The 25,409-nt window shown below is 44.8% G+C and overlaps 1 protein-coding gene and 3 non-coding genes across 5 annotated transcripts; 1 reads left to right on the top strand and 3 right to left on the bottom strand.

The window, feature by feature from the left end:
• Positions 1–7,162: 7,162 nt before the first annotated feature.
• On the bottom strand, positions 7,163–7,235 carry TRNAV-AAC (transfer RNA valine (anticodon AAC)). Its single transcript has one exon. It is a non-coding gene; the product is annotated as a tRNA-Val (tRNA).
• Positions 7,236–11,506: 4,271 nt separating this feature from the next.
• TRNAK-CUU (transfer RNA lysine (anticodon CUU)) lies at positions 11,507–11,579 on the bottom strand. Its single transcript has one exon. It is a non-coding gene; the product is annotated as a tRNA-Lys (tRNA).
• A 378-nt stretch (positions 11,580–11,957) lies between these two features.
• TRNAV-CAC (transfer RNA valine (anticodon CAC)) lies at positions 11,958–12,030 on the bottom strand. Its single transcript has one exon. It is a non-coding gene; the product is annotated as a tRNA-Val (tRNA).
• A 1,627-nt stretch (positions 12,031–13,657) lies between these two features.
• On the top strand, positions 13,658–25,312 carry TRIM41 (tripartite motif containing 41). 2 transcript variants are annotated; one of them, XM_002713888.5, is made up of 6 exons: positions 13,658–15,198; positions 19,683–19,778; positions 22,178–22,408; positions 22,948–22,970; positions 23,164–23,291; positions 23,693–25,312. In XM_002713888.5, exons 1-6 carry the CDS (start codon positions 14,374–14,376, stop codon positions 24,292–24,294), a joined length of 1,905 nt encoding a protein of 634 aa, XP_002713934.2. In that variant the 5' UTR covers positions 13,658–14,373; the 3' UTR covers positions 24,295–25,312. The 2 variants fall into 2 exon arrangements, with proteins under 2 accessions (XP_002713934.2, XP_017200131.2); XM_017344642.3 differs by lacking the exon at positions 22,178–22,408.
• The last annotated feature ends 97 nt before the right edge of the window (positions 25,313–25,409 follow it).

The raw sequence follows: 25,409 nt of genomic DNA on the forward strand, positions 1-25,409 counted from the left end.
GTCAATGGAGTTTGATGGAAAGAGATGGGTGGGGCCGGCTTGTTCCTGGCTCCTGGCTTCGGATTGGCACAGCTCAGGCCACTGTAGCCAATTGGGGTCTCTCTCTCTCTCTCTCTCTTTCTCTCTCTCTTTCTCTGCCTCTCCTTCTCTCTCTTGAAAAAGATAATGAAAAAGAAAGAAGTGTACCTCTGGAGTTAATTATTACCATGAGAGAACATTGATTAAAGAAGCATTATCCTGACTCATGAAAAATAACTCAGTTATGGTCATCTACCCGTGTTAGATAGTTGTGTAATGTATTATGCAACATACAATGTGTTATACAGTGTTTAATAAAAATAAATTGAAAAATAAACAAACAAAAACTCCACTCTGAATACAGACTGGGTTCTCAGTCCTTTATTGAGAAGCCTGCCTGGTCTGTCAGGTGAAACCTCTTCATTAATCCTGACTAGCAGGCTTACCGCTACTCTCTGTTTCACATCTGAGTTCTTTCTTTCAAGAACCTCTGAAGTATTTCAGGCATGGAAAGCCAAGACACTCTGGCAAAAAAAAAAAAACAACAACAAAAAAAAAACAAACAAAACAAAACAAAACAAAAAACCTAAATGAAAGATCTCTGTGAGTGAGATCCCAGTGGAAAGAACAGGTCTTCAAAGAAGGAGGTACCTTTCTCTGAAGGGAGGAGAGAACCTCCACTTTGACTATGACCTTGTCTAAACAAGATAAGAATCGGAGAACTCAGAGGGCTTCCATAGCCTTGGAAACTCATGACTGGAGCATAGGGAGATTACTGATGCCATGAACAGGAGTGTCAATTTGTAAAGTCAACAACAGGAGTCACTGTGCACTTACTCCTCATGTAGGATCTCTGTCCTTAATGTGCTGTACATTGAGATTTAATGCTGTAACGAGTACTCAAACAGTATTTTTCACTTTGTGTTTCTATGGGGGTGCAAACTGTTGAAAGCTTTACTTAATGTATACTAAACTGATCTTCTGTAAAAAAAAAAAAAAAAAAGAAAGAAAAGAAAAGAAAAGAAATTATCAATTCCCAACTTGACTCTCACTGGGATTAAACATGACAATAGGTCTGATCTGATTTCATCATCATTTGAAAAATCATCTATTATTTTTCACTTTATGTTTCTGTGTGGGAGCAAACTGTTGAAATCTTTACTTAATGTATACTAAACTGATCTTCTGTATATTAAGAGAATCGAAAATGAATCTTGATGTGAATGGAAGGGGAGAGGGAGTGGGAAAGGGGAGGGTTGCGGGTGGGAGGGACGTTATGGGGGGGAAACCATTGTAATCCATAAGCCGTACTTTGGAAATTTATATTCATTAAATAAAAGTTAAAAAAAAAAAACTTTGAACAGCCATCTCCAGTAACAAAGTCATCTTGAATGGCTAAGCAATTCGTGATATTCTCCTAGATGTTCCAAATTAAAATTACAAACTTTATATTTCTGATCCCCATTTAGTGGATGAGAGGATAGAGGCCCTGAGAGAGTGCATCACACAACTGGCAGTTAAGAGCCATAACCGAACCTGGTTTGCTGCTCCAAACTCGCTGCTTTAATCACTAGCCCATAGCACTTCACTAGCTGACAATCCCGTAAGACTGCAGATTCCATGTCTTCTACTCATTTCTCTACCCACTTTGAAACAAAAATAGTGTGGGTGCAGTTATCAGAATAGAGTTAGGGTTGGTGCTGTGGCACAGTGGGTTAAGCCATGACCTAAAGCACTAGCATCTCATATGGGCACCAGCTAAAGTCCCGGCTACTCTGCTTCCAAACCAGCTCCCTGCTAATGTGCCTGGGAAAGCATCGGAGAATGGTCCAAGTGCTTGAGCCCCTGCACCTATGTGGGAGATCCAGAAGAGGTTCCTGGCTTCTGGTTTCTGCCTGGTCCAGTTCAGGTGATTGTGGCCATTTGGGGAGTGAACCAGAGGATGGAAGAGCTCTCTCTGTCTGTTGTTTACTGTCTCTGTAACTACGCCTTTCAAATAAGTAAATAAATAAATCTAAGAAAAAAAAAAAAAAAAAAAAAACAGAGTCAAGGAAGTAGAGCTGTGTCTTCTAATGCCCCTGATCTTTTTTCTATCATTAAACCCACCAAGTTCACCTCTACTTCAAAGTCTTTGAATCTTTTGTTTCCATAAGAGCTTTGGAAGGCTGGCTCATTCTTTTCATGACAGCTCATTGCGACCTCCTCAGATATCTTTTTCTATCCTTCCTTTGTAAAGTTGTTTATCTGCCTCTCAGTCAAATGCCCCTTGTTAGTTTTCTTGAAGTCCTTATCACTTCCCTGAATTATTTCTGCATTTGTTTACTTGTTCATTATTTAAATTGCCTATCAGAAGGTGAGCTCCAATAAGGCAGGGGCCTAGCAAATCTTTATCCACTGCAATCTAAATGAATGGCTAAATGAAATTTTTTAAAGGTTTATTTTATTTATTTGATAATCAGAGTTTACAGAGAAAGGTAGAGACAGAAAGAGAGGTCTTCCATCTACTGTTCACTTCCCAACTGGCCACAATGGCAGAAGCTGAGCTGATTTGAAGCCAGGAGCCAGGGGCTTCTTCCAGGTCTCTCACATGGGTGCAGGGGCCCAAAGTCCTTGGTTACTTTTCCAGGTGCACTAGCAGGGAGCTGGATAGGAAGTGGGGCAGCCAGGACTTGAGCTGGCACCCATATGGGTCTAAAATTAAAAACTAAGACTATAACAGCACACTACATTACATCCCTCTTGTCAGAACATAGAAATTCCCTAGCATGATCACTCAAGTTTAAAATAGATAAGCTGCAACTGGATTAATGTTCAGATTGTAATTTGTATATGACCCACATATGATTTAGGTTAGTATCTGCACTAATGTAGAGATTGTAATTGGTATTGTTAAGATTGTAATTAATATTGTCAAGATTGTAATTGATATTAGTTTCGCATATGCTTTAGGTCAGTTTGACCCTAGCAGCCATGTATTCCCCCTCCCTCCTTGTGGTTTTTGCCTTTATAAACCCTGTTGCTATGAGTTTTGGGTTCAAGAGTTCTTTAGGGCATGAGCCCACTCTCGACTGCTGGCAATAAAGGACTTAAAAGTTTATCAGTGTGTGGTGCTCCTCTGTCAGCAATGGCTCAGGCATAACAGTAAAAGCTTAGTTGATGAAATTTGTAACTAATATTATTTTCTAAAGCTCAAAGGGCTACAGAATAACAGAAAAACCAGCATGAATGAAGTGACCATGGAAGGATAGCTCATATATCTATGCTCTGTGTGGATTATAGAGAAAAGGGCAAATGGATAGAAGCAGAGATAAAACAAGAATAACGGAAGAGTGAAAGATGAAGGTGAATGATGCACTCTTAGGGTTTCACTTGGGTTTTCATTATACTCTTTTCTCTCCTTTAAACTTTATAATATGAAGTTTTAACAATAAAGCAAAAGGAAATATAACTACTTTTGCGTGACAGCTTAAAATCTATATACACAATTTTGTAAAGAAATTGTGCTGAGATTTGGGGGGAAAAAAAACCTGTAAAGACCTAGTAGAGCTGCAGTTAACTAGAACTCTTCACATGAACTAAAGCACTTTTAAAAAAAATTATCTGAAAATGTAAGAACCTTTGGATTCATGTACTGCCCTGATACCAAGATTCAACTCTTTTTTAAAAATATTTATTTTATGTTTTTAAAAGTCAGAGTTATATATATGGGGGGAGAGAGAAAGAGAGAGATCTTCCATCTACTGGCTTACTCCCCAAGTGGCCACCACGGCCAGGGCTGGGCCAGGCTGAAGCCAGGAGCTAGGAGCTTCCACCAGGTCTCCCATGTGGGTTCAGGGGCCCAAGCACCTGGGCCGTTCTCTACTGCTTTTCCAAGTGCACCAGCAGGGAGCTGAAATGGAAGTAGAGCATCTGGGACTCAAACTGGCACCTATATGGGATGCTGGCATTGCTGGCAGTAGCTTTACCCATTAATGCCACAATGTTGGCCGCATCAGTTCTTTTCTTCCACTCCTCACTGAAAACGAACAAGAACAACAACAAAAACCATCTTGAGCTCCCTAAACATTGTCCCTGCATTATAGGGCAGAGAAAATTACAGACAATGGGAAGCAAGAGTTGGTGCCAGGAGACAAGTATACTTTAAAATTATCAGGGTAATGCTGGAAGGACAAAGGACCCAGTGTAAAGGGGCCCTCACAAACAAGTAGCTACAGTTTAAGCATCAACAGAATATCAGAGTAGATAGGGATGTAGGGTATGATTTTGCACATTAAAGCATTAACAAATTATACTTGGAGTGCCTTAAATGACAGTGCCACCCACCCAAATTAATGTTATGTCTGACTCTACACTAAATATTAATCAATGGCTCTATTCGTGGATTGGTACTGAAGTACCTGGAGGCAGAAACTACCTAATTTTTCAGGTTTGCATTACAGATACAGAAATATTAGTACATTGTTGCTGTGGAGGTTGATATACCTTCAAGATAAAGCTGTGTAGAGACTAATGGGCCAATCCTTATCATGATGCAGAAAATTCTCTTCAGTTTGGAAGCTGGCTCTGTGGTGAAAGGGTGAAGCCACCAGCTGCAACACCAGCATTGCATATGAGCACCGAGTCCTGGATGCTCTGCTTCTGATATAGCTCACTGCTAATGTACCAGGGAAAGCAGTGGAGGATGGTCCAGGTAGTTGGGTCTCTGCCACCCACATGACAGACCTGGATGGAGTTCCAGGCTCCTAGCTTTGGCCTGGTTTAGCCCCAGTCACTTTGGCTGTTTTGGAATAAGTCAGCAGATGGAAGATATTCTCTCTGTCTCCCCCTGGCCCCCAACACGCACACTCTCTGTAACTTTGCCTTTTAAATAAATAAATCTTTTTAAAAGCCATCCTGAGTAAAATTTGAGACTAGTTAAGTCTTGAAAAGAATATCTATAACTTCCTCTCCTCCAATCCTGAAAAACCCTACTTCACCACTTAACAGTAGGCAGTAACCAGAATAGTCATCCCTATTCCTACAGGATAGAGAAATGACAAGAAATAACTGGAGGGGATTGAAATCTAGCCCTCACACAGTCCCATAAATGTAGATGCTAAATACCTTCAGATCCTACTTTCTTTCCATAGTCTCCCAACCTCCTCCATTAGCTTAAAGTGTCTCTGACCTGGTTTTTGATAGCCAATAAACTGCTTAGTAAAATTAAGTAACTAAAATGAGAGAGTGGTTCAGCCAGGGAAGTATTAATCACAAACTCATCAAATCATTTGTGTCTTGACAGCATATATATATATATTTGTACATCTTGAGACAATAAACAAGTATGATATTAAACGAACACACACTGGTACTTTCTGTAGAAACTATGCTAATGAAGGTGGCTTTACAATATTTTACCACCATGGGGCTCTTTGGGAATGTGTGTTGTCTGCATTCTAGATGGTATGAAGCTTTAAGAGAATTTGATTTGCCACTTAGATGTTTTATTGATTTTACTTTCAAGGCTGGCAGAAACAATGGTGTTACAGGAAAATTGGAGAGGGGAGTTCGAGTTTGTGTCCTGATGTCATCGAGGATTAAGACAGGATGCAATGGTGAGAGTAGAACAAGGGAAGTTTCATTTAAGTTAGAAGAGAAGCTGAGGACAGTACCGAGGGTCTGTATGAAGAGACCAAGCCCTAAGGTCTTGTAATATAGGGATATTTGTGTGTCCTTAACAGGTTATCTCCAAGGAACAAAAGTAGTGGTTATACATTAGTTACTACCGGGAGAGGGGAAAGAGCAGTCTTAATGGAACCCTTTCTGGTTTGTTTTAATTGAATCCTAAATCTTGTCACCTTTGATAAGTATTTGTTATGAGGGGCTGCCATCCTGTTAAGTGTGCACATAGTGGGAAGGCGCTGTAGTTTGTACTGCTGGCAAGAAGTTGCGGGATGGCGTTAGTCTGGCCTGCTTTTCGTCCTGAGCTCCCTCACTGGAAAAGAAGTTACTTGTCACCCATGTGACAATGCCCTACAGGGTGTGTGAGAGCCTACAAGGTTCACAAAATTAGTTAGCCTCCAAGGACCGCTCCCCTAGTCAGGAGCTCTGGATTGGAGGCCCCAGTGCAGCTCGGACTGCTTCTCTTGGCTGCCTTTCCCCTTGATTGCCAAGGAACCTCCTCTGGAGCTGGCTTCTCTAAACACCTGCTGTGCTCCACTTGCTGGAGGCCCACGAGCTGAAAGCGCTTGACGAACCAGGAAGGCTGGCAGCAACGTTTCTGGACAGCCTACTGTTCATTTTCGCTGTTCTCTAGGGCTCCTGAGGACACACTGGACAGGGCAAGGGCTTCCGGATTGAGGCCAGGCGCTGACGGGAGGAGCAGCGGAGAGCCACAGAGGATGGCAGTGTGGACAGGTGCGGCGCTGAGAGCAAAACCAGTTGGGGCAGGGGGAAAGAAACCTCGGACTTGTACGATGGCTGTCGCGGTCACCGTTGTCTCTACTGAAGCGGCCGGGTGGGAAGGTTTTTATCCACTGGGCTTTCCTTCGAATTGCCCAGCTCCTCCTCTTCCTACCCAGTCTCCTCAGTCTACCTCCTCAGCAGTTCGCTGGATTTCTCTCCGTGTCCTGCTTCTTTCCCCTTTACATGTCCCTTAGCTCCGGATTCCATTTCCTTTACCCAACGTTTCATCTCCTTACCTGACATATCTGTGTCTCAGCGGCTTCATCCGTACACGGGGAACACTACAATTACCTGCTTCACAGGGTTAGTAGGTTCCTCTGAGGGAAGAAGCCCGCTATGTGTTGTAAATGCCGTGGTTATAATTACCATTATCGTCTTGCCTGTGAGAACTTTTCCACTACACATTATACAGTTCCAACCCACTATTTCTTGCACGTTTTTATATTTCATTTGTGTCATGCGGCATTCTCCTGCATCTGGCTGTATTTGATCCGTCATAACTTGCTCTACAGACGAAAGATTACTTTCTTTGCACCCACAGGCCAAGACCTGGAATATACTGGCTGAAGGAAACTGGTGATTGGAAAAGACAGGGATAAGCAAAAAATTGAGCAAACAGGATATATAATACCGCGCACAGATACATACACTTCAAAGACATAAGCAGAATCTCAAAAGAGGCTAGCAAAATGTGAGACGCTGTTTCCGCCCGGTTTCGAACCGGGGACCTTTCGCGTGTTAGGCGAACGTGATAACCACTACACTACGGAAACACTTAGCTTATAAGCTCCACTTTGAGATAATCCATGATACCTAGGTTTCCAGCTCCCTCAGGGTTTTATAGTTTTGACTTTTCCATTCCTGAATATCAACCTTTCTTTGGCCCAGAGTAGTCGAGCTTGTCGCGAAGAGCCACCCGCAAGAGGAAAACGCAATCAGGTCTAACAATTGCAAAAAAGAGACAGAATGAAACTATTAGGATTTCCAGGAGGAAAACTAAGTATAGCTTCGGAGGTTCAAGACTGGATAGAACCCATTCTTTCTTCCACGGAGATTCAGAGGGTTTAAATTGTCACATAATTTGTACTCTATTAACAGTAACAATAGAAAGGATTTTTAAGATTGCAAAATACATTAAAAGATACAAGGTTTGACTGTATTTTGATTAAAATGTAAATTTAATATAAAATAAATATATGTCTGGCTTAAAAATAATCGTATTCTAATTATGCAAAAAAAAGAGCAAAAGTGAAATTAATGACTATCAAATTTTAAGGCCATGTTATTTAAATAAGCTGAAAATTCTTACATCTTGAAAATTTAATAATTAAACTCATCAATCCTAGCATTCGATGTTCAGAGTTGAGTGAGGCTTAATTATAGGTTGATCTGCACATATTGGAAGTGGAGCAGCTGGAACTCAAACCAGTGTCCATGGGATGTTGGTACTGCAGGTGGCGGCTTTACCCGCTATGCCACTGCAAGATAAAACCCTACGTGGTTTTATCTTGCTCTTTTACTAGGTCGTTGATTATTGATTATTGATTATGACACTGCCCATCTATCCTTCTTAGCATATCTCTACTACCTGGGCCTCAGTGAAAACTTCCCGCACAGCATGACCCCACACTCTGGCTCCAGCAGCGACCACTCTCCCAAGCTTCAGGTCATGGGTGTCATGGACATGTCATATTGTGTTTTACAGCATCTCACACTCAATCTTCTCAAGATTGAACTTTACTGCTCCCTTCTTTCCACCCTTCTTCCCACCCTGTATCTGATCTCATTCATGAATCCTTCGAAGGCAGAAAACCGAGGGGTCCCCTATCCTGCTGCTGGTACAAACACTGTCTCTCCTTTATACCATTTTCTCTCTGGCTGCAGAGTCACCCAGGTGTCAGCTGCTTCCTATGTAAACCAAGGTTATGTCCTTTCAATCCCTCTCTCTGATGCAGTCTCATTCCCCCTCAAACTTCCTGCTTATATTTTTCAGGGAAGAAATCCTTTTAAAATGTGTACAACAGCAAGTCCCTTACTCTGTCTTTACAGCTCCTATTACAACGTGGGGGAGGAGGAGGGGAGAGGAGACCAAGGATTCCACAAAAGGTCCCACCAGCTTGCTGTATGCCCTGAGCAGCAAGTGTCATTTACTTGCAATGCATCCCAAATTCAGACTGGCCAGAGGGGCAGCTGTGGAAGGGACAGAGAAAAGAGAAATCAGGAATTGAAGGCAAAGCTTTTGACAGTCCTGTCGTAGGCTTACTGAGAGGGAGAGACAGAGAAAGATATCTTCCGTCCACTGGTTCACTCCCCAGCTGGTTGCAATGGTCAGTGCTTGGAACAAACCAATGCCAGGAGCCAAGAGCATCATCCGGGTCTCCCATGTGAGTGTAATATAGGCAGGCAGATAGGATGAAATGGGTTAGATTTGTGAGCTGGAAGACTATAAGCTGGCCCGTGTGATCTCATGCTCCTATCTGACCTCACCTGTATGCCCACCTGCCAATCAGACTACACAACCACTGCCCTTTTGGGAGTAAATGAAAGATCTGGAACATGGTGGGCCCTTCCCTTGTTGCCCACTGTGCATGGCCTTTGGGCCACCCACTCTCTTCTTTCCTGCCTGCATCCTTGCTCCACATGGCTCATGGCCTGCTCTCTGCCTTTGCTTTGCTGCCACACTGAGCTACCTGTGGCTGCTCGTAACCATAAAAACTTATGTTGTCTGGTCTACTTGAACCAATATTCAGAATTCTTCTCTAAATAAGTGGCAAGAACCCACAGGGTTATTAATATTGAAAATTATTTATTAATACTGAGAATTATTAATAAGTAGGAAGATGTCAGGTGCAGGGGCCCAAATACTGGGGCTCTCTTCTGCTGCTTTTTCCAGGTCATTAGCAGGGAGCTATTGGAAGTAGAGCAATGGGAACACCAACCCGTGCCCATATGGGAACTTGGTGTTACAGGCAGCGGCTTTACCCAACTAGCTTCACTTTAATAATAATATTAATAATAATACAGAATCTTTTTAGGAATGATACCAGTCCCAGTAAAGAATGTAGGAAATGACCCTGAAAACCAAAATTTTTTAAATGACTCTGAAAGTCTGCTCAAGATAAAATGTCAAAGTACAAATTCTTGGAATACCAGCTTGTTTAGACCCAAGATCAGATCACAATCACCTAAGCTCAGGATGATACTAGCAACTTAACTACTTTACAAACTCTGACCTGTGCTTACCCAGATGGACTTCATAAATTGTTAGACTAACTTTTCTGTAACTCCCCACTTCTGAGACTGAAAGTGGTGTTATTGCCTCTGAAGCTTAATGAACCAGCTTTACAGTATCGACTGACATCTCTCATAGTCCGGAATTCTTTTTTCTTTTTTTCTTCTTTAAAGATCTATTTATCTATTTGAAAGCCAGAGTCAGACAGAGAGAGAAGGAGAGGCAGAGAGAGAGGTCCTCCATCGCTGGTTCACTCCTCAACTGGCCATAACTGCTGGAGCTGCGTTGATCTGAAGCCAGGAACCAAGAGCCTCCTCTAGTCTCCCATGCGGGTACAGGGGCCCAAGAACTTGGGCCATCCTTCACTGCTTTCCCAGGCCACAGCAGAGAGTTGGACCGGAAGTGGAGCAGCCAGGACTAGAACTTGTGACCATATGGGATGCTGGCACTGCAGGCAGCAGCTCCAACCACCATGCCACAGTGCTGGCCCCAAGGAAGGCCTTTTTTTTTTTTTTTTTTTTTTTTTTTTTTTTTTTTTGCAGCCAGAAAATCAGCTGTAGAGGTAGGACTAAGGAAACAGTCAACATCAATGAATGAAATTCAGCTGAAATTAGGAATTTCAGGACAAGATCAGTAAATGTAGGATGTTTGTGTTATGGTGGTTCAAAATAAAGAGCATTTTAGGGAAAGTGGCAGCTGGAATGGATGAGGCAACATCTCACCAAAAAACGTGTAACCAAGACTGTCGGATTTAGGCAAGAGTGGGGCACAGGAACAGAAGTAGAGGATCTGAAACAGTTTACTTGCAGGAGTTTGTATTTCAGAGAATATTCTAGGAAAATTTGTCTTGCAGCATTGTGCTCAGAGGCAGACAAATTATCATGGACAAGGAAACTTGAAAGGGATCAATCTGAGTCAGATATTTAAAATACAATGTATGAAGATATATGTTGCTTGAGCAGGAGGGATCCCCTAGCTTTCCTTTTTCTATGTTCTGGACAATTCCTTAACCCTAGATACAAAGCTCTGGCAAACTGCTTCCTAGGGACACAATTTGTTTAAGGAACTACACGCACCCATTGTCTTCTTTACTTGTGATGATTAAATCAAGTTTTTGCTGATTCTTTTATTTATTTATTTATTTATTTATTTATTTATTTTGACAGGCAGAGTGGACAGTGAGAGAGACAGAGAGAAAGGTCTTCCTTTGCCGTTGGTTCACCCTCCAATGGCCGCCGCGGCCGGCGCGCTGCGGCGGGCGCACAGCGCTGATCCGATGGCAGGAGCCAGGTACTTATCCTGGTCTCCCATGGGGTGCAGGGCCAAGTTTTTTCTGATTCTAAACGGAATATACTGAAGATTGTCTCAGATTACACAGAGCACCCCTTTCCCTATTGAAATAGAAATAGGACTCTGCCTAGGTGAACATAACTACTAGGTAACTACTAAATCACCTGGTAAGGTGGCTGTGAATCAAATTGCTATCCTTTTCATGCTCATGGACATCTGCGGTAGGGGTGGGTGGGGTGGGTGGATGTTTAAGCCAGTTCCAGTTTCAGTAAACCACAACCTCCCTTCCTCACCCCTTTTATTTAAGCAGGTCTTCCAGTAAACAGAAGCACCTAGAAAACAACTGGGTAGTTGCAACGGGGAGACCATGGCCCAGGGACACGCCTCGAGGAATCCATCCAGTGGTATTCACTTTTCACTCTCTGGTCAGTGGGAATTTCAGCTGGCAGTACATTACCCATTCACTAGACAGTGCTTACAATATCACAAAAGTTTACTTTTATCTCCAAAAGTCCTAAGTGACGCCCAACGTGGGGCTCGAACCCACGACCCTGAGATTAAGAGTCTCATGCTCTACCGACTGAGCTAGCCGGGCACACAGTGCAGTATTGGATTTCAGGAGGTTCGGATCCGTGTAGTTCTTTGGAAAGTGTAGGAATATCAGAGCTCCTGCTGTGCGTCTAGCTTTGTCCTGAGTACCGAAGCCACAGGACCCAAAGCTTGCTCTTAATCAGAGAAGTGACTGCACGGGTTTTCAATGGGGAAGTAAAAGGCGAGGTGAAGCGGATGACCCGAATTGACGGTACAAGCAGTCACCGATATACTCCGTGGAGGTGGCACTCACGTTTTACTGTCCGTCTGAAACAGAAGGACTGATAAACATCACACCTTCCCTCCGCAGGACTGACTGATTTTCAAAGAGGCAGGAGCCCACGAAAAATGGGCAAGAAACGAGGCTGAGGCAGCCAAGAGCTGTTTCCGCCCGGTTTCGAACCGGGGACCTTTCGCGTGTGAGGCGAACGTGATAACCACTACACTACGGAAACGGCACTCCTGAGAGCTTGACTGGTATCTTTGCAAAGCTATATACAGCCCAGACTAGCCTTGAGGGAGGCCAAATGTCGGTAGGACCCAGCTGGTTTGAGCGCGCCCACCTCCCGTGTTGGGATTAGACCACAGCAGCACCCTTTGCTCGGAGAAGAGCCTAATATATTTCACCCAAAAGGTTTTGGTGCCTGAATCCCTCTACTACCTCCTCAGGAAGCATGGTGTCCACCTGGGGTTGTCCTACGCGGTGGGAAGCAACTGGGAGAGCAGGGTGAGTCCTACATGTGCAGCCCTGGCATAGTGCAGTGTCTAATATGGGGCGCTCACATAAATCACGGTCCTGTATAATTTATTTGGCAGAGATGCTCTAGATAACCCAGCAGCATCCTTGCCAATACACCCAAGAAATTCTCTTGTAAAATTAATTCCACAAACCTAATCTGAGTCCCTGCTCTTAGTCTGCAACTCCATGAAGATGAACCTTGAGGCATCAGGGACAGGAGCATGAGTGGTTCACAGCTCAGAAATATCTGGTGAATCCAAAGCCCTTAGGAAAATAAAATTCCCATAAGATTGTAACCGATGCAAATAGAGAGGATTCTGAATGTTCCCAACACAAATGCTAATAAAAGTTTGAGGTGATGGATATGCTAAATAATCTGATCGTGGTATACATGCATTGAAATGCCACACCATACTCCAAATATATGTACATAAATGTGTAAATGACTAGTAAACCTACATATATTATATTAGGCAATGCTTAAAAAATTATAACCAACTCCCGCCCCAAGCAACCTTTGACGTTGATTTTACCGGCCCCAGTATCTTTCTTAGTTTTCAATTTCTCTGTAAAGTTTAATTCGAAAGGAGCAGTACGATTGTCCCTACATTTAAATAATTAGCAAGCATCTCAATGCTAGCATCTATTCTGAGCGCTCTTACAAGAACTCACCGGCAGAACTCCCGATTGCAGAACTTGAAATTGATTTATCACCTCTATTGCTAGCAATCTCATATTAGATAGTTTTTTAGAAACTTCAAGCCCTGATGAAAGAAACTAGTACAGTTTATTCTTAGAACTCTACAGACTGGAGCCTACCTTTTGCCACTCCAAAGGAATCTTACAGGCCATTATTACTGATCAAAAGAGACAAACATTGTACGCCTGAGGGCACTATGCATCTCCAATTTTGAACTGTAACTCACTCCCTTTACTCCAAAGCGTCTGGAAATTAAGCTATAGCTGACTGGCTCCTCTACTTTTTTGCACCATCTCGATGGCAGTGATTGGTTTACTACAAAGCCGATCCAGTAGTTTTGGAGGTTCTGTAGCAATTCCTGTAACCATTTCTGGGAGTTATTTTACAGCAAGATGGACTTGGTTCGAAATTCAAATACAGAAAGACAGTTATGTACTCCTGACTCCCAATTTTCTTAGTGAAATACTAGCAGTATTCTTTCACAACGATGATCACGACGACGATGGTATCACTAAGTAAGGTTCTAATCTCTTCATACAGCTTTAACTCTCACAAAACTATTAGGCGGCTCAAACTACAAAGTCCTGCGCCTAGAAGGGCCGGAAGTAGTTCAGCGCGTTCGCTAGGGCCCGCCCCTGCACTTCCGGCGGCTGTGGGCATTCCCTGTGGCGGTCGTCCGTGTCTGGCCGGTAGGATGGCGCTTGGCCGATGCGGGCATAGCACCGAGAGCAGACGGCCGCCCAACGCTCCAGCCGTACCCCGAAGTTTCTCCCTAGTGGCGGGGGATGGGGGTGGGTGGTTCTGTTGCGTCGGCTTTCCTGGCTCTTCCGCATCACAGAGACGTGGGCCTCCTCCTTCCTAGCCCTCCCGCCTTGTTCCCTTGTGTCGGCTAGAGCGTCCCCTCGCCGTTTCCTGTCGCACAGGGGCCCCGTTGAGGGAAGAGAGGCGTAGCACTACAGCGGAGGGAACTCGTGAGCTTGGGTGGTGCACACGCACCGGAAGAGTTGGGAGGAGGCCGGAAACCAGGGGGCGGGGCCAGGAAGGAGGAGGGGCGGGGGTTTATGAGGAGGCCAGGGGAGCGTTAAGGCAAATTTGCACTCAGGTCTACCTGAGGGACTTGGCGGTGGCGCTCAGCTGTTTCACCCCACCTGTGCCCCCGCTGAGACACGGTTGTCGTCAAGGAGCGGGGAACTCTGGGGAGGTGTGGGTTTTCGAGCGGACAGTTCTCTGGCTGCGCTTGGGACGAGGTGTGGAGAGGCAGGGCTGGGGGTGGGGCGGGGCCGACAGGGCATCTGAAAGGGAAAGACCCCCCCACACCTGCCCCCCCCCACCGCACATCTACACTGGCTGGACACTAAGATGGCTGCCGTTGCCATGACACCCAACCCAGTGCAGACCCTTCAAGAGGAGGCGGTGTGCGCTATCTGCCTCGATTACTTCACCGACCCCGTGTCCATCGGCTGCGGGCACAACTTCTGCCGAGTGTGTGTAACTCAGTTGTGGGGCGGGGAGGATGAGGAAGACAGGGAAGAGTTAGACCGGGAGGAGGAGGAGGAAGAGGAGGAAGAAGAGGATGGAGAGGAGGAAGAAGTGGAGGCTGTGGGGGCTGGTGGGGGGTGGGACACCCCCATGCAGGACGAAGACTATGAGGGTGAAATGGAGGAAGAGGTTGAGGAGGAAGAGGAGGGTGTGTTTTGGTCCAGTGGCATGGGTGGGTCCAGCTGGGACAACATGGATTATGTGTGGGAGGAGGAAGATGAGGAGGAAGACCTGGACTACTACTTGGGGGACATGGAGGAGGACCTCAGGGGAGAGGATGAGGAGGATGAGGAGGAAGTTTTGGAGGAGGATGAGGAAGAGGAGCTAGACACCGTCACCCCACTGCCCCCGCCTCCAGCCCCTCGGCGGTGCTTCACTTGCCCCCAGTGTCGAAAGAGCTTTCCTCGGCGGAGCTTCCGCCCAAACTTGCAGCTGGCCAACATGGTTCAGGTGATTCGGCAGATGCATCCAACCCCTGTTCGAGGGAGCCGTGTAAACGAGCAGGGCATCTGTCCTAAACACCAAGAAGCACTGAAGCTCTTCTGCGAGGTAGATGAAGAGGCCATCTGTGTGGTGTGCCGTGAATCTAGGAGCCACAAACAGCACAGCGTGGTGCCATTGGAGGAGGTGGTGCAGGAGTACAAGGTGAGAGAAGTAGAGAAGATGGGAGTTTATTGGGGGTGGAGAGACAGGAAAAGGAACTGGGAAAAGAAAATGTATCGTTGCCTCCAGAACTTCATGAGCTGGTGAGCTGATTTTCCCTATCTAAGCACTTATTTGTAGCAAGATGTTAGAATGGGAGGGATCCTGTACATAGAAAAAGTAAACACATTGATAAAGACTAGGGAATGTTGACTTCAGAGTGAATAGGGCAAAATCAGTGATGCCAGATCACTAAGCTTCCTCTCCTGAAGGAGGAGGTCACAGGTCTCCAGGGGTTTATCATCATTCTCATTTTTTTCTGTGTTAGTTTTAAGTCTGTCTTTAACTGCATCCCTTAGAAATGTAAAGAACTGGGAGTCTCACAGGAAAGGCTCTGAAACAAAAGCATAGACATGACTGCTAGTGTCAGACCCAAATGTCCTGCACTTGCCTCCTAAGGGATTCTCTGCCACCTCATGATATGGCTTGAGTCTCCCTTTGTGGTCTTTAGTTGGATCTGTTTCTGGTGTACTGACCAGAAAAGAGACTTTTCAGACAGAAAAACAAGCTCAACACATGCTCACTGTCTATTTTTGATAAAGTCTCTGAGTGTCTTTGGACTTTATAATTTCTCCAGCATTCATAGTTAATGTTTACTGGGTGCTTACTATGTCTGCCAGGCACTGTACTATGTGCTTTTCATGGACTGTCCTTTAAGACAAAAAACCCTGTGGGCTGGATAGGTTTTACATTACCATTTTATAGATCAGTAAACAAAGTCAGAGACATTTAAGCAGGGCCACATAACTTTAGTAATTAATGCACTTGGTAATGGCTGTCCCTCTACCTGGCATACAGCATCATTATCATTTGAATGTCTCTTGATAATTTGGTTTTTGTGACATGTACCCTTTTTTTCTTAGAGTCTTTTCTTTCTAGTTTGGTTAATATTTTTCTTTCTGATTCTGACTTTTCTTTAGACAGAAATAAAGGAAATTTGTGAGACAGATCAAATAGTAATATTAAGCAAAGGCCTAGGTGGGTTTGAAGCAGGGGGACCACAAGGAGGGAGGAGAGGGTAACCTCTGAATAGTCTGCACAGAGCGTTTTTGTAATACGACTTTTTGCTTTATGTTTTCACACGTGATTCCTACAGTAACTTCATTTCAATTTTAGAGTAGCTCTGAGTGGTGCAACCAGGACAAACCTATATCACCCTGTCACTAGTCAAACCTAATTGTCGAAAGTCCTAGGGGAAGTTTTCAAAGGTACAATGGGCCATACCACTAGAGATTCTTAATAAGTAGGGAAGAGGGTATCTTTAGAAAGCCCAGCCTACTATGGAAATCACTTCATTAGTAACATTGTCTGCCTGTTGGTCCCTATATTTTTATGGACAGTTGTGAGCTCCTTTTGTCTTTGTCTTTTAATTTTAATTTACTTGTTTTATTTGGAACACTGATAGATGGGGGGAGGGCAGGGAGAGATTGATCTTCTATCTACTGTTTCACTCCCCAAGTGTGTGCAATAGCTGTGGTTGGACCATTTCAAAGCCAGGAGCCCAGAATGCAATTCTGTTCTCCCACATGGGTCTCAGGGACCCAAGTACTTGAGCCAGCCAGGGTATACATTAGCAAGAAGCTATTCTCAAACCCAGGCACTGTAATAAGGGGTATAGATGTCCCAAGCAGCCTCTTTCTTTTTTCTTTTTTTTTTTTTTAATTTATATCTTTGAAAGAGTTAAGGAGAGACTAATAGAAAGAGAGATGTCTTCTATCTGCTGGTTCACTCTCCAAGTGGCTCTAATGGTGAGGACTGGTGTGCATGTGGTGCCGGCATTGCAGGTGGCGGCTTAACCTGCTGTACCATGATGCTAGCCCCTGTCCTCTTTTATAGCCTCTTAGTTCCTAATGAACTGTAACACACAATGTGTAGTCAATTTGTTAACTGGGACCTAGGATAGACTATCCATGTTTGATCTAATCTTTTTTCTTCACCCTTCCCTGAAGGACTACCATAAAGAAGTTTTGAAACTGGATTTTTGGCCCGTGCCGTGGCTCAATAGGCTAATCCTCTGCCTTGCGTTGCCGGCACTCCGGGTTCTAGTCCCGGTTGGGGCGCCAGATTCTGTCCCGGTTGCCTCTCTTCCAGGCCAGCTCTCTGCTGTGGCCAGGGAGTGCAGTGGAAGATGGCCCAAGCATCCCATGGGAGACCAGGATAAGTACCTGGCTCCTGGCTACGGATCAGCGCGGAGCGCCTCCAGCCGCAGTGGCCATTGGAAGGTGAACCAACGGCAAAAAGGAAGACCTTTCTCTCTGTCTCTCTCTCTCACTGTCCACTCTGCCTGTCCAAAAAAAAAAAAAAACTGGATTTTAATTTATGTAAGCCACATCTGTTGAGTGCTTGCTTCCTTAAAATCTTTTATTAGGCCCCTAAGTAGATGAGGAGTTAAAAGAAATTGTAATCCCTTTCCTTCATCAGTTTACCAGGCTCTACAGTTTGGGAGGCCAGATATGCGCATGTAATCTAACATTAACTGATCAGCAGATGTAAATACATGAATTTCATTACATAGAACTAATTTGAGTGATTCCCTTTCTGACTTATAGGCTATTTTATAGGCAGATAGTTTGTTCTTTTTTAAAAAAAAGACTTATTTATTTGAAAGGCAGAGATACAGAGAGAAAAGGAGAGAGATATCTTCCATCTGCTGGTTTATTCCCCAAGTGGCCACAATGGCTGGAGCCCCTTTTCTGCTGAAATATTTCTTTTAAGTCAACCTCCTAAAAACAGAAATATCCCTGAAAATGTCTCTTAAATAGTACTCGATTTGGATTTGAGCTTATTATTTTTTTACAAGCAATTTCTAAATTAATGGAATAAAATTACTCTGGAGAAAAATAAAAGGTAATATCAAAAGGCAAATTTTATGTAGTTTATATTTTCAAGATTGATGTGATTTTATCATTACTATAGTTTTTTCTGCAACCACTGACCTTGTGCAACAGCTGCATTTTGTACTCTGGTTCAAGGGTTGTTATCAATATGTCGCTGGCAACTTAGGACTTAAGTAACAAATACCAGGTAACACTTAATGATCTTTTGCTGTATGCCAGATAGTGTACCAAGCATACTAACCATGAAGTAGATGCTGCTCTCAGTTGAAGGTGAGGAAATTGGAACTGAAGTTTACCTCAGGTTACCTAGTTGCAGTCCAGTGCTGGTTGGAGTACAGACTTCTCAGTTCTACCCTGAGTTAACCCTCAAGGAAAAGGAGTGAGAAATTAGAAATAACAGAACATATAAAAAGGAGCAAATGGGTAGACTTATTTCATCCAGAAATAAAATTCTGCTACAGATTATTACAACACAGAGCTTATATTCCTATTTGCTGTTAAAGTTATAAGTTTAGGAAAAGAGCATTTTTTTTTTTTTTAATTTAGCCAATAATTGAGTAGGAGAGACAGATGAACAGAAAGAAGTATAGAAAAAAATGGGGTCAGGGACCCATAGTGTCCTGGGGGAGCCACACTTTAAATTACTAGTACCCTAGGAAGTATTATAAAGATTTTATTTTATATTCCTTGGAATCACAGAAAAATTTGGGGTTACGGAAAATTGGGACCTTGGTTAGGAAGGTTTTAAAGGAAGAATGCCTTGTTCCAAGTGGAGAAAAGCAGTTCCAGGCCAGCAAAACAGCATGGAATTACATTCAGGAAAAGATAAGTAGTTTTGTGTTTAGTGTTGTGCTACAGTGGTTTAATCTACTTGGGACACTTGCATCTTATAAAACAGTGCCAGTCTGATTCCAGGGTCTTCTGCTTCCAATCTTGGCAGATGATGGCTCAAGTGTTTGGGGCCCCTTGCCACCCATGATGGAGTTCCAGTCTCCTGGCTTCAGCCTGGCTCAACTCTGTCTGATGTGGGCATTTGGGGAGTGAATCAGTAGGTGGAAGATATTCTGTCTCGCTCAGTCATTCTGCTTTTCAAGTAGATGAAAGTAAATAACTTTAATTAACAACAACAAAAAAAGAGTTTTATTTGGTTAAACCTAAGATTTATAGAAGGGGAGGGTGTAGGGAATTGGGTTAGAAATGTAGAATCACTATTACGAAAGATTTTTTTTTAGCCCCAGCACAAAATCAGGAAAGTATATATAGGAAAAAGTCATGGGATTATACCACATTCACCCCAACTGTGAGCATAGGAAGGATGCTGTAGTCATAAGGATCTCAACTTTGGAGCATACACACAGGACTTCTGTTCATGAATATGAGGAGATAGAGGCCTTTGTTGTCACCCAAGAGAGGTAAGAGGAACAAGAGAGTACTAAGCTCATTTGACACTGAAGGTGAGGGGATCAGGATTTGACATCTCCACTGGAGGGAGGATTGGAGGTGGTCTCTGAAGGGGCAAGTGCTTCTCCTAGTCCCTTCTTCATTAGAGGTTACCTCTAACCTCTAACCTTTGTTTTCCCATTCTTTCAGGCCAAATTGCAAGGGCACCTGGAACCACTGAGGAAGCACCTGGAAGTTGTGCAGAAGATGAAGGCCAAGGAGGAGAGGCGGGTGACAGAACTGAAGGTGAATGAATATCGACAGGCTGCATGATTTCATGGCCAGGCAAGACAGATAAGGCTGTCCACTCTTGCAGGTGGCAGCTCGATTCTCTGAAGAAGAGTCAGCCAAGGCATGGGAGAAGTGTAGACACATTTTCAGGGTACTGTGAGGAGGCCTTTGAAGATTAGGAGACATGTTCATTTCTATATTCCAAAATGGAATGAAAACTGAGGCTTGGGTTTGAGAGATGGGATGTCTGACCCAAGGCTGCAGAGCAAAACTTTCTACCTCGAGACCTAATCTAATTCTCTATTCCACACTGCCAAGCCTTCTATGTTGGATAGACACGGAGCAGAAAGGAACAAAGCAAAACCCATGCAGCAACCACCAGATAAGTCCAGGTCCCAGGGTAGATGCAGGTGGTAGCCACAACGGCCCTGAACATGAGGGAGATGTCGTCCTGGGAAACTTACTTCTGGGAGGGGGCCGGTGTGTTTAAGGGAGAAGAATTAGCATAGCAGAGACCAAATATCTCCTAGTACAGTGTTAATGAGCTCTTTTCATTATTGCTCACTCTTCCCCAAGGGGTCTTTTTAGATAATTTCCCCCTAATTCCTACCTCATACCTCCTGCCTGTTTTTGTACGGCCAGCAGGTCCTGCTGGTATGAGCTGACACTGTGAGCTTCAGAAACCATCCCAAGACACTCCTTTCTGTCCCTTTTCCTCTCTCCTTCCCAAAACCTTTCTTTCTGGCCAGTGCCTGGGCCTTGACCACTTCAGGGTCTATGCTCATCACTGCTCATTAGGAACTCTTGCTGGCAACTGGGAAGCACTGAATGATGAAATGTATAACTAGGAGTCAGAGCGATATTAACTCTGGCCAGCTGCCCAAATTGATATTTCAGGTTCTCCAGGGTACAGAAAAGATGTGCTAGAGATCTGAATGTCATTGGGGCAAAGAGTGAACCTTCCTATGTGCCTTACCCACTTTACCAGCCAGAATTCTCCCACTCTGGCCTGTTACTTTTTTTTTTTTTTAAAGTTTATTTATTTATTTGAAAGGCAGAGACAGAACAATCTTCTCTCTGCTAGTTCACTCCCCAAATGCCCCAACAGCTGGGGGTAGGCCAGGCTGAAGTCAGGAGCTGGAAACTCCATCTGGGTTTTCTACATGGGTGGCAAGGGTCCAACCAACTGGGCCACCATTTACTGCCTTCCTAGGTGCAGTAGCAAGAAACTGATTCAAAAGTGGAACAGTCAGAACTCAAAACTGGGAACTCAAACATAGGATGCAAGAATCCCATGTGACTTAACCTAATCCCTGGCCTTTTATCCAGAGAATGTCTTCAGCTGATGGTAACTAGGTGAAAAATATACCTACCTCTATAGTTTAAGCCTACTGCAGAGCTAAAATATGTAGGGGAAAAAAAAGTGTGGCTGCACAGACTTTGTTTTCTCTGCCATTATTCTCTAACAATACAGTATCTGTTTACATAAAATCTGCATTGTATTGGTAATTGGAAATAATCTACAGATGATTTAAAATATGTAGGAAAATATGTGTGGGTTATATGCAAGTACTAATATAAGTGAAATTTTATTTTCCAAGGAGAGTCCTCAAATCAGTTCCCTGTAGTAAGATTCAAAATGGAGCCCCATGGGGCTTCAGATATTCCCACCCAAGTGCCTTCTCTGTGGTCAGGACTCTGCCAAGGTCTGAGGAAGCAATGGCAAAGACAAACCCAGTCCCTCCCTCTAGGGGCTTAGGGTATATTGGGGAAAAGAATATAAAAAGATACTTCATTGTAAACATAGCATTTCAAATATTGTATATACCACGAAGAAGTTATGGTATTTATGGAAGTAGTCTTGATTGAGATCTGAATAATAGAAAGCTTCTCTCAAAATATGTAAGCTTAGACTTCAAGGATGAGTCATATTAGGTACACAGTGTAGAGATAAGTATTCCAAGCAGAGGTTGGTGAGTATAGAATGAGGATGCCAAAAGTGTGGGGGTGGTACATGGTAAGGCTAAGGGGTGGAGAGGGAGACAGGGGCCTCTTTTTACTACCATATCTTTTTATTTTTGAATTTGAATGGCAGAGAGACAGAATGATCTTCTGTCTGCTTGTTCATGCCCCAAATACCTGCATGATCAGAGTTAAGGCAATGCAGAAGCTGGGAGACCAGAACTCAGTCTGGTTCTTTCCTGTAGATGGCAGGGACCCAAATACCTGAGCCATCTTCCCAGGGCACAAGTTAGTATAAAGCTGGATCTAAAGTGGACTCAAACCAGGCACTCTGATATGGGATGCGATTATCCCAAATGGCGACTTAACTGCTGTGCTGGTCACCCATCCCATAACTCAACGTTTCTCTTTATGTTGAATTGATACCCACCCCTCCCTTTGCACTGTTCCAGAGCCAGATGAAGTTAGAGCTTGCAGCTGTGGCTTCAGAGTTTGGGCGGTTGACACGGTTTCTGGCTGAAGAGCAGGCAGGGCTGGAGCGGCGCCTCCGAGAGATGCATGAAGCCCAGTTGGGGCGTGCGGGAGCTGCAGCCAGCCGCCTCTCAGAGCAGGCCACCCAGCTGAGCCGTTTGCTGGCTGAGGCTCAGGAACGGAGTCAGCAGGGTGGTCTACGGCTGCTTCAGGTGAGCAGCATTTCCCTTCTCTACTCCCAGTTTCCCAAGCACCCTATTTGCCCTGTCAGATAGTGCTTACCAAATATTGTCCAGAGCTGCCTGTTTTCTCACTGGGAGTATACCACAGTGTTTCAACCTGAAGACCAAAACAGTCTTGAGACTGGAGGCAGAACTAATGTTGAATGAGGTATCTGTGACTATTACACGATTATAGCCATTGAAAAAAAAGTAAAATTTGTTAGGAGGAATGTAATGAGAGCTCAGGAATGAACTTTTGACAGTGACATCCTGAAAAAGGTGACCAAGACATATTATAAATTCTGTTTATTAGTAGGCTTATAGCAGGATGGGTGAGGTTTGGGTATGGTGAGGAATGGTGGTGGCTGAGTTGAAACATGTTTATTTAGGGCTTTAAGGGTGCTGCTTCTCCGTTGTTCAAGTTAGGTTGTTTCTAGCTGAAGACTGGGAAAAAGGAGCGATCTCTGTGCAGCTGACATTCTCTTTGTCTTTTTTCTCCCTCTCCCTTTTTTTGTTTCTTTTATTCCCAGGACATCAAGGAGACTTTCAGTAGGTGTGTTCCCACCCGGTACCCTTTGTGACCCAGTACCATCCAGTCCCCATCATTGCCTCTTTGGGGTGGCTCTCTCCTTCCTTCCCAATGACCTGAGTTTCTACCGCCTGGCCCACTGTCTCCTTTCCCTCACTTCTGCTCTTCCCTCTTGGAATATCATGGTCCCACCCCCTGCCCGGTCCCCTTCCTCCAGGTGTGAAGAGGTACAGCTGCAACCACCAGAGATCTGGTCCCCTGATCTGTGCCAACCCCATAGCCATGATTTCCTGACAGATGCCATTGTGAGGAAAATGAGCCGAATGTTCTGTCAGGCTGCAAGAGGTAAGAATGTCACTTTGCCTTTCATTTCTGGGTTCTGAGGGATATTGGGCTGCAGGGGAAGTATGGGGGTCTGAGATGGAGGATGCAAGTAGGTCCTGTGAGCTTTTAAGCCAATAGTAGTTTCTGTTCTAGCCCAGGTATGTTTTGAGGTCCGATAGGGTGGTGAGAGCTAGGCAGAAGGGAACACCTGTCAGGTATCCTGGGGACAAGAGTAAGGAAAGAAGTGGACCCAGGGAACCGGAGCCTAGCCTCTAGGGAACTGAAGTTCCCTGAGTTTAGGGAACTGAAAAGAAGAGGTGGGGGCAGTAGGGGAGCAGCAGGGAAGGCTGAGCCTATGGAGTTGGCTACTGTTGGGGAACAGTTGTTCTAGCTTGAATATATTTGTCCTCTCCCCTCCCAAGTGGACCTGACACTGGACCCTGACACAGCTCATCCGGCCTTGATGTTGTCCCCTGATCGCCGTGGTGTCCGCCTGGCAGAAAGGCGGCAGGAGGTTGTTGACCATCCCAAGCGCTTCTCAGCTGACTGCTGTGTACTGGGGGCCCAGGGCTTCCGCTCTGGCCGGCACTACTGGGAGGTAGAGGTGGGCGGTCGGAGGGGTTGGGCAGTGGGTGCTGCCCGTGAATCAACCCATCATAAGGAAAAGGTGGGCTCTGGGGGGTCCTCTGTGAGCACTGGGGATGCCAGCTCCTCACGTCATCATCATCGCCGCCGACGGCTTCACCTGCCCCAGCAGCCCCTGCTTCAGCGGGAAGTGTGGTGTGTGGGCACCAATGGCAAACGTTACCAGGCACAAAGCTCAACAGAGCAGACACTGCTGAGCCCAAGTGAGAAACCACGGCGCTTTGGCGTGTACCTGGACTATGAGGCTGGGCGTCTGGGCTTCTACAATGCGGAGACTTTAGCCCATGTGCACACCTTCTCAGCTGCCTTCCTAGGCGAGCGTGTCTTCCCTTTCTTCCGGGTGCTTTCCAAGGGCACCCGTATCAAGCTCTGCCCTTGATCAGCCTGCCACCCGCAGGGGCCCCTCTGGTTAGCACTGGGGAGGCGGGTGGTGGTGGAGGGTGGCCCATAAGTTTGGAGGCTCAAAGGCTCCTCCCACTATGTTACTGCATTTCTTCTGGCTCCCCCTTGACTCCAGACCCCTGCTTCTTCTAGGAGCCTTAAAGGAACCCTCCTGGCCTCCAATTCAGCCTTTTCACCTACTGTGTCTGTCCAACAGGTCTGCATGGGTTCCTCATAATGAGATCAGCTGTTTGGTCTTTCCTCTCTGTGTTGTTCAGTCCAGCTCTGGGGTCTGAGTTCAAGTAGGGGATGAGAGATCTTAATTTCATTCCTAAAAATTCCTTTCCCCCAACCCCCTCTTCAACCTCATGTTAGTCCTGAGGCTGGAGGGCTTGGGCAAGACTTGCAGCATCCCCATTGAACTCCCATTTTCTGGTGCAAAGTTTAGCTAAAGGATTTGGAAGCTGTTTTGGGGAGGCAGGCTGGGCAAAAGGGTAGAGCTGGGTATAGAAATACCCACTCTCCTGGGGAAGTTGGAGGGATTCTATTTTCCTTCCATCCCCATTTTCTACCTCCACAAACCAACCAGAACTTAGCTTTGGCGACAGATCTGGAATGGTTGATACAATTGAAACTACATACCATTTTATAACCCAGTAAGTTATTTTCTCCCTCTTCCTTTTTTAGCACTCGAATCTAGGACCATCCTGCCCTTCCAGGTCTACTTACTGCCAGACTTTCCCCTTTGTTCACTGGAATTGCATCTGTTAGTTTCCAACTTCTCTCTGCCTTTTAGTTCCCTTTTTGGCAAGCCCTAACATGGAGCCAGGGATGGGGACAAGGGGTTCAAATCCCTGGGAGGAGAGCCTTGGGTATAATCTATTTTTCTAATAACACCTTGCCTTCTGTCACTTATCAGCTTTTGTCCTCTGCTTGGAAGGCTGAGGTCAATTCATGTTCTTGGGGAAAGGGAAGGTTGTTTGTGTTGCAGAAATAAAATGTTTATTTGCTTCTTTTGTGGAGTCTTATTCCTTCAAATGAGCAGACACTCAGAAGTGGTTTTCTTCCACCTGCTAAGTCAAATAATCTTTACAGAAAAAGTAATGCCAGCAC

The sequence above is a fragment of the Oryctolagus cuniculus genome, chromosome 14, assembly GCF_964237555.1.
Source record: "Oryctolagus cuniculus chromosome 14, mOryCun1.1, whole genome shotgun sequence".
Taxonomy (NCBI): domain Eukaryota; kingdom Metazoa; phylum Chordata; class Mammalia; order Lagomorpha; family Leporidae; genus Oryctolagus; species Oryctolagus cuniculus.

Excerpts from the sequence above, each read along its gene's own strand:
- TRIM41 (XM_002713888.5), top strand. The coding sequence starts at position 14,374 with ATGGCTGCCGTTGCCATGACACCCAACCCAGTGCAGACCCTTCAAGAG. Across the intron at positions 19,779-22,177 it reads GGCGGGTGACAGAACTGAAG|AGCCAGATGAAGTTAGAGCT; the intron begins GTGAATGAATAT and ends GCACTGTTCCAG. Across the intron at positions 23,292-23,692 it reads GTTCTGTCAGGCTGCAAGAG|TGGACCTGACACTGGACCCT; the intron begins GTAAGAATGTCA and ends TCCCCTCCCAAG.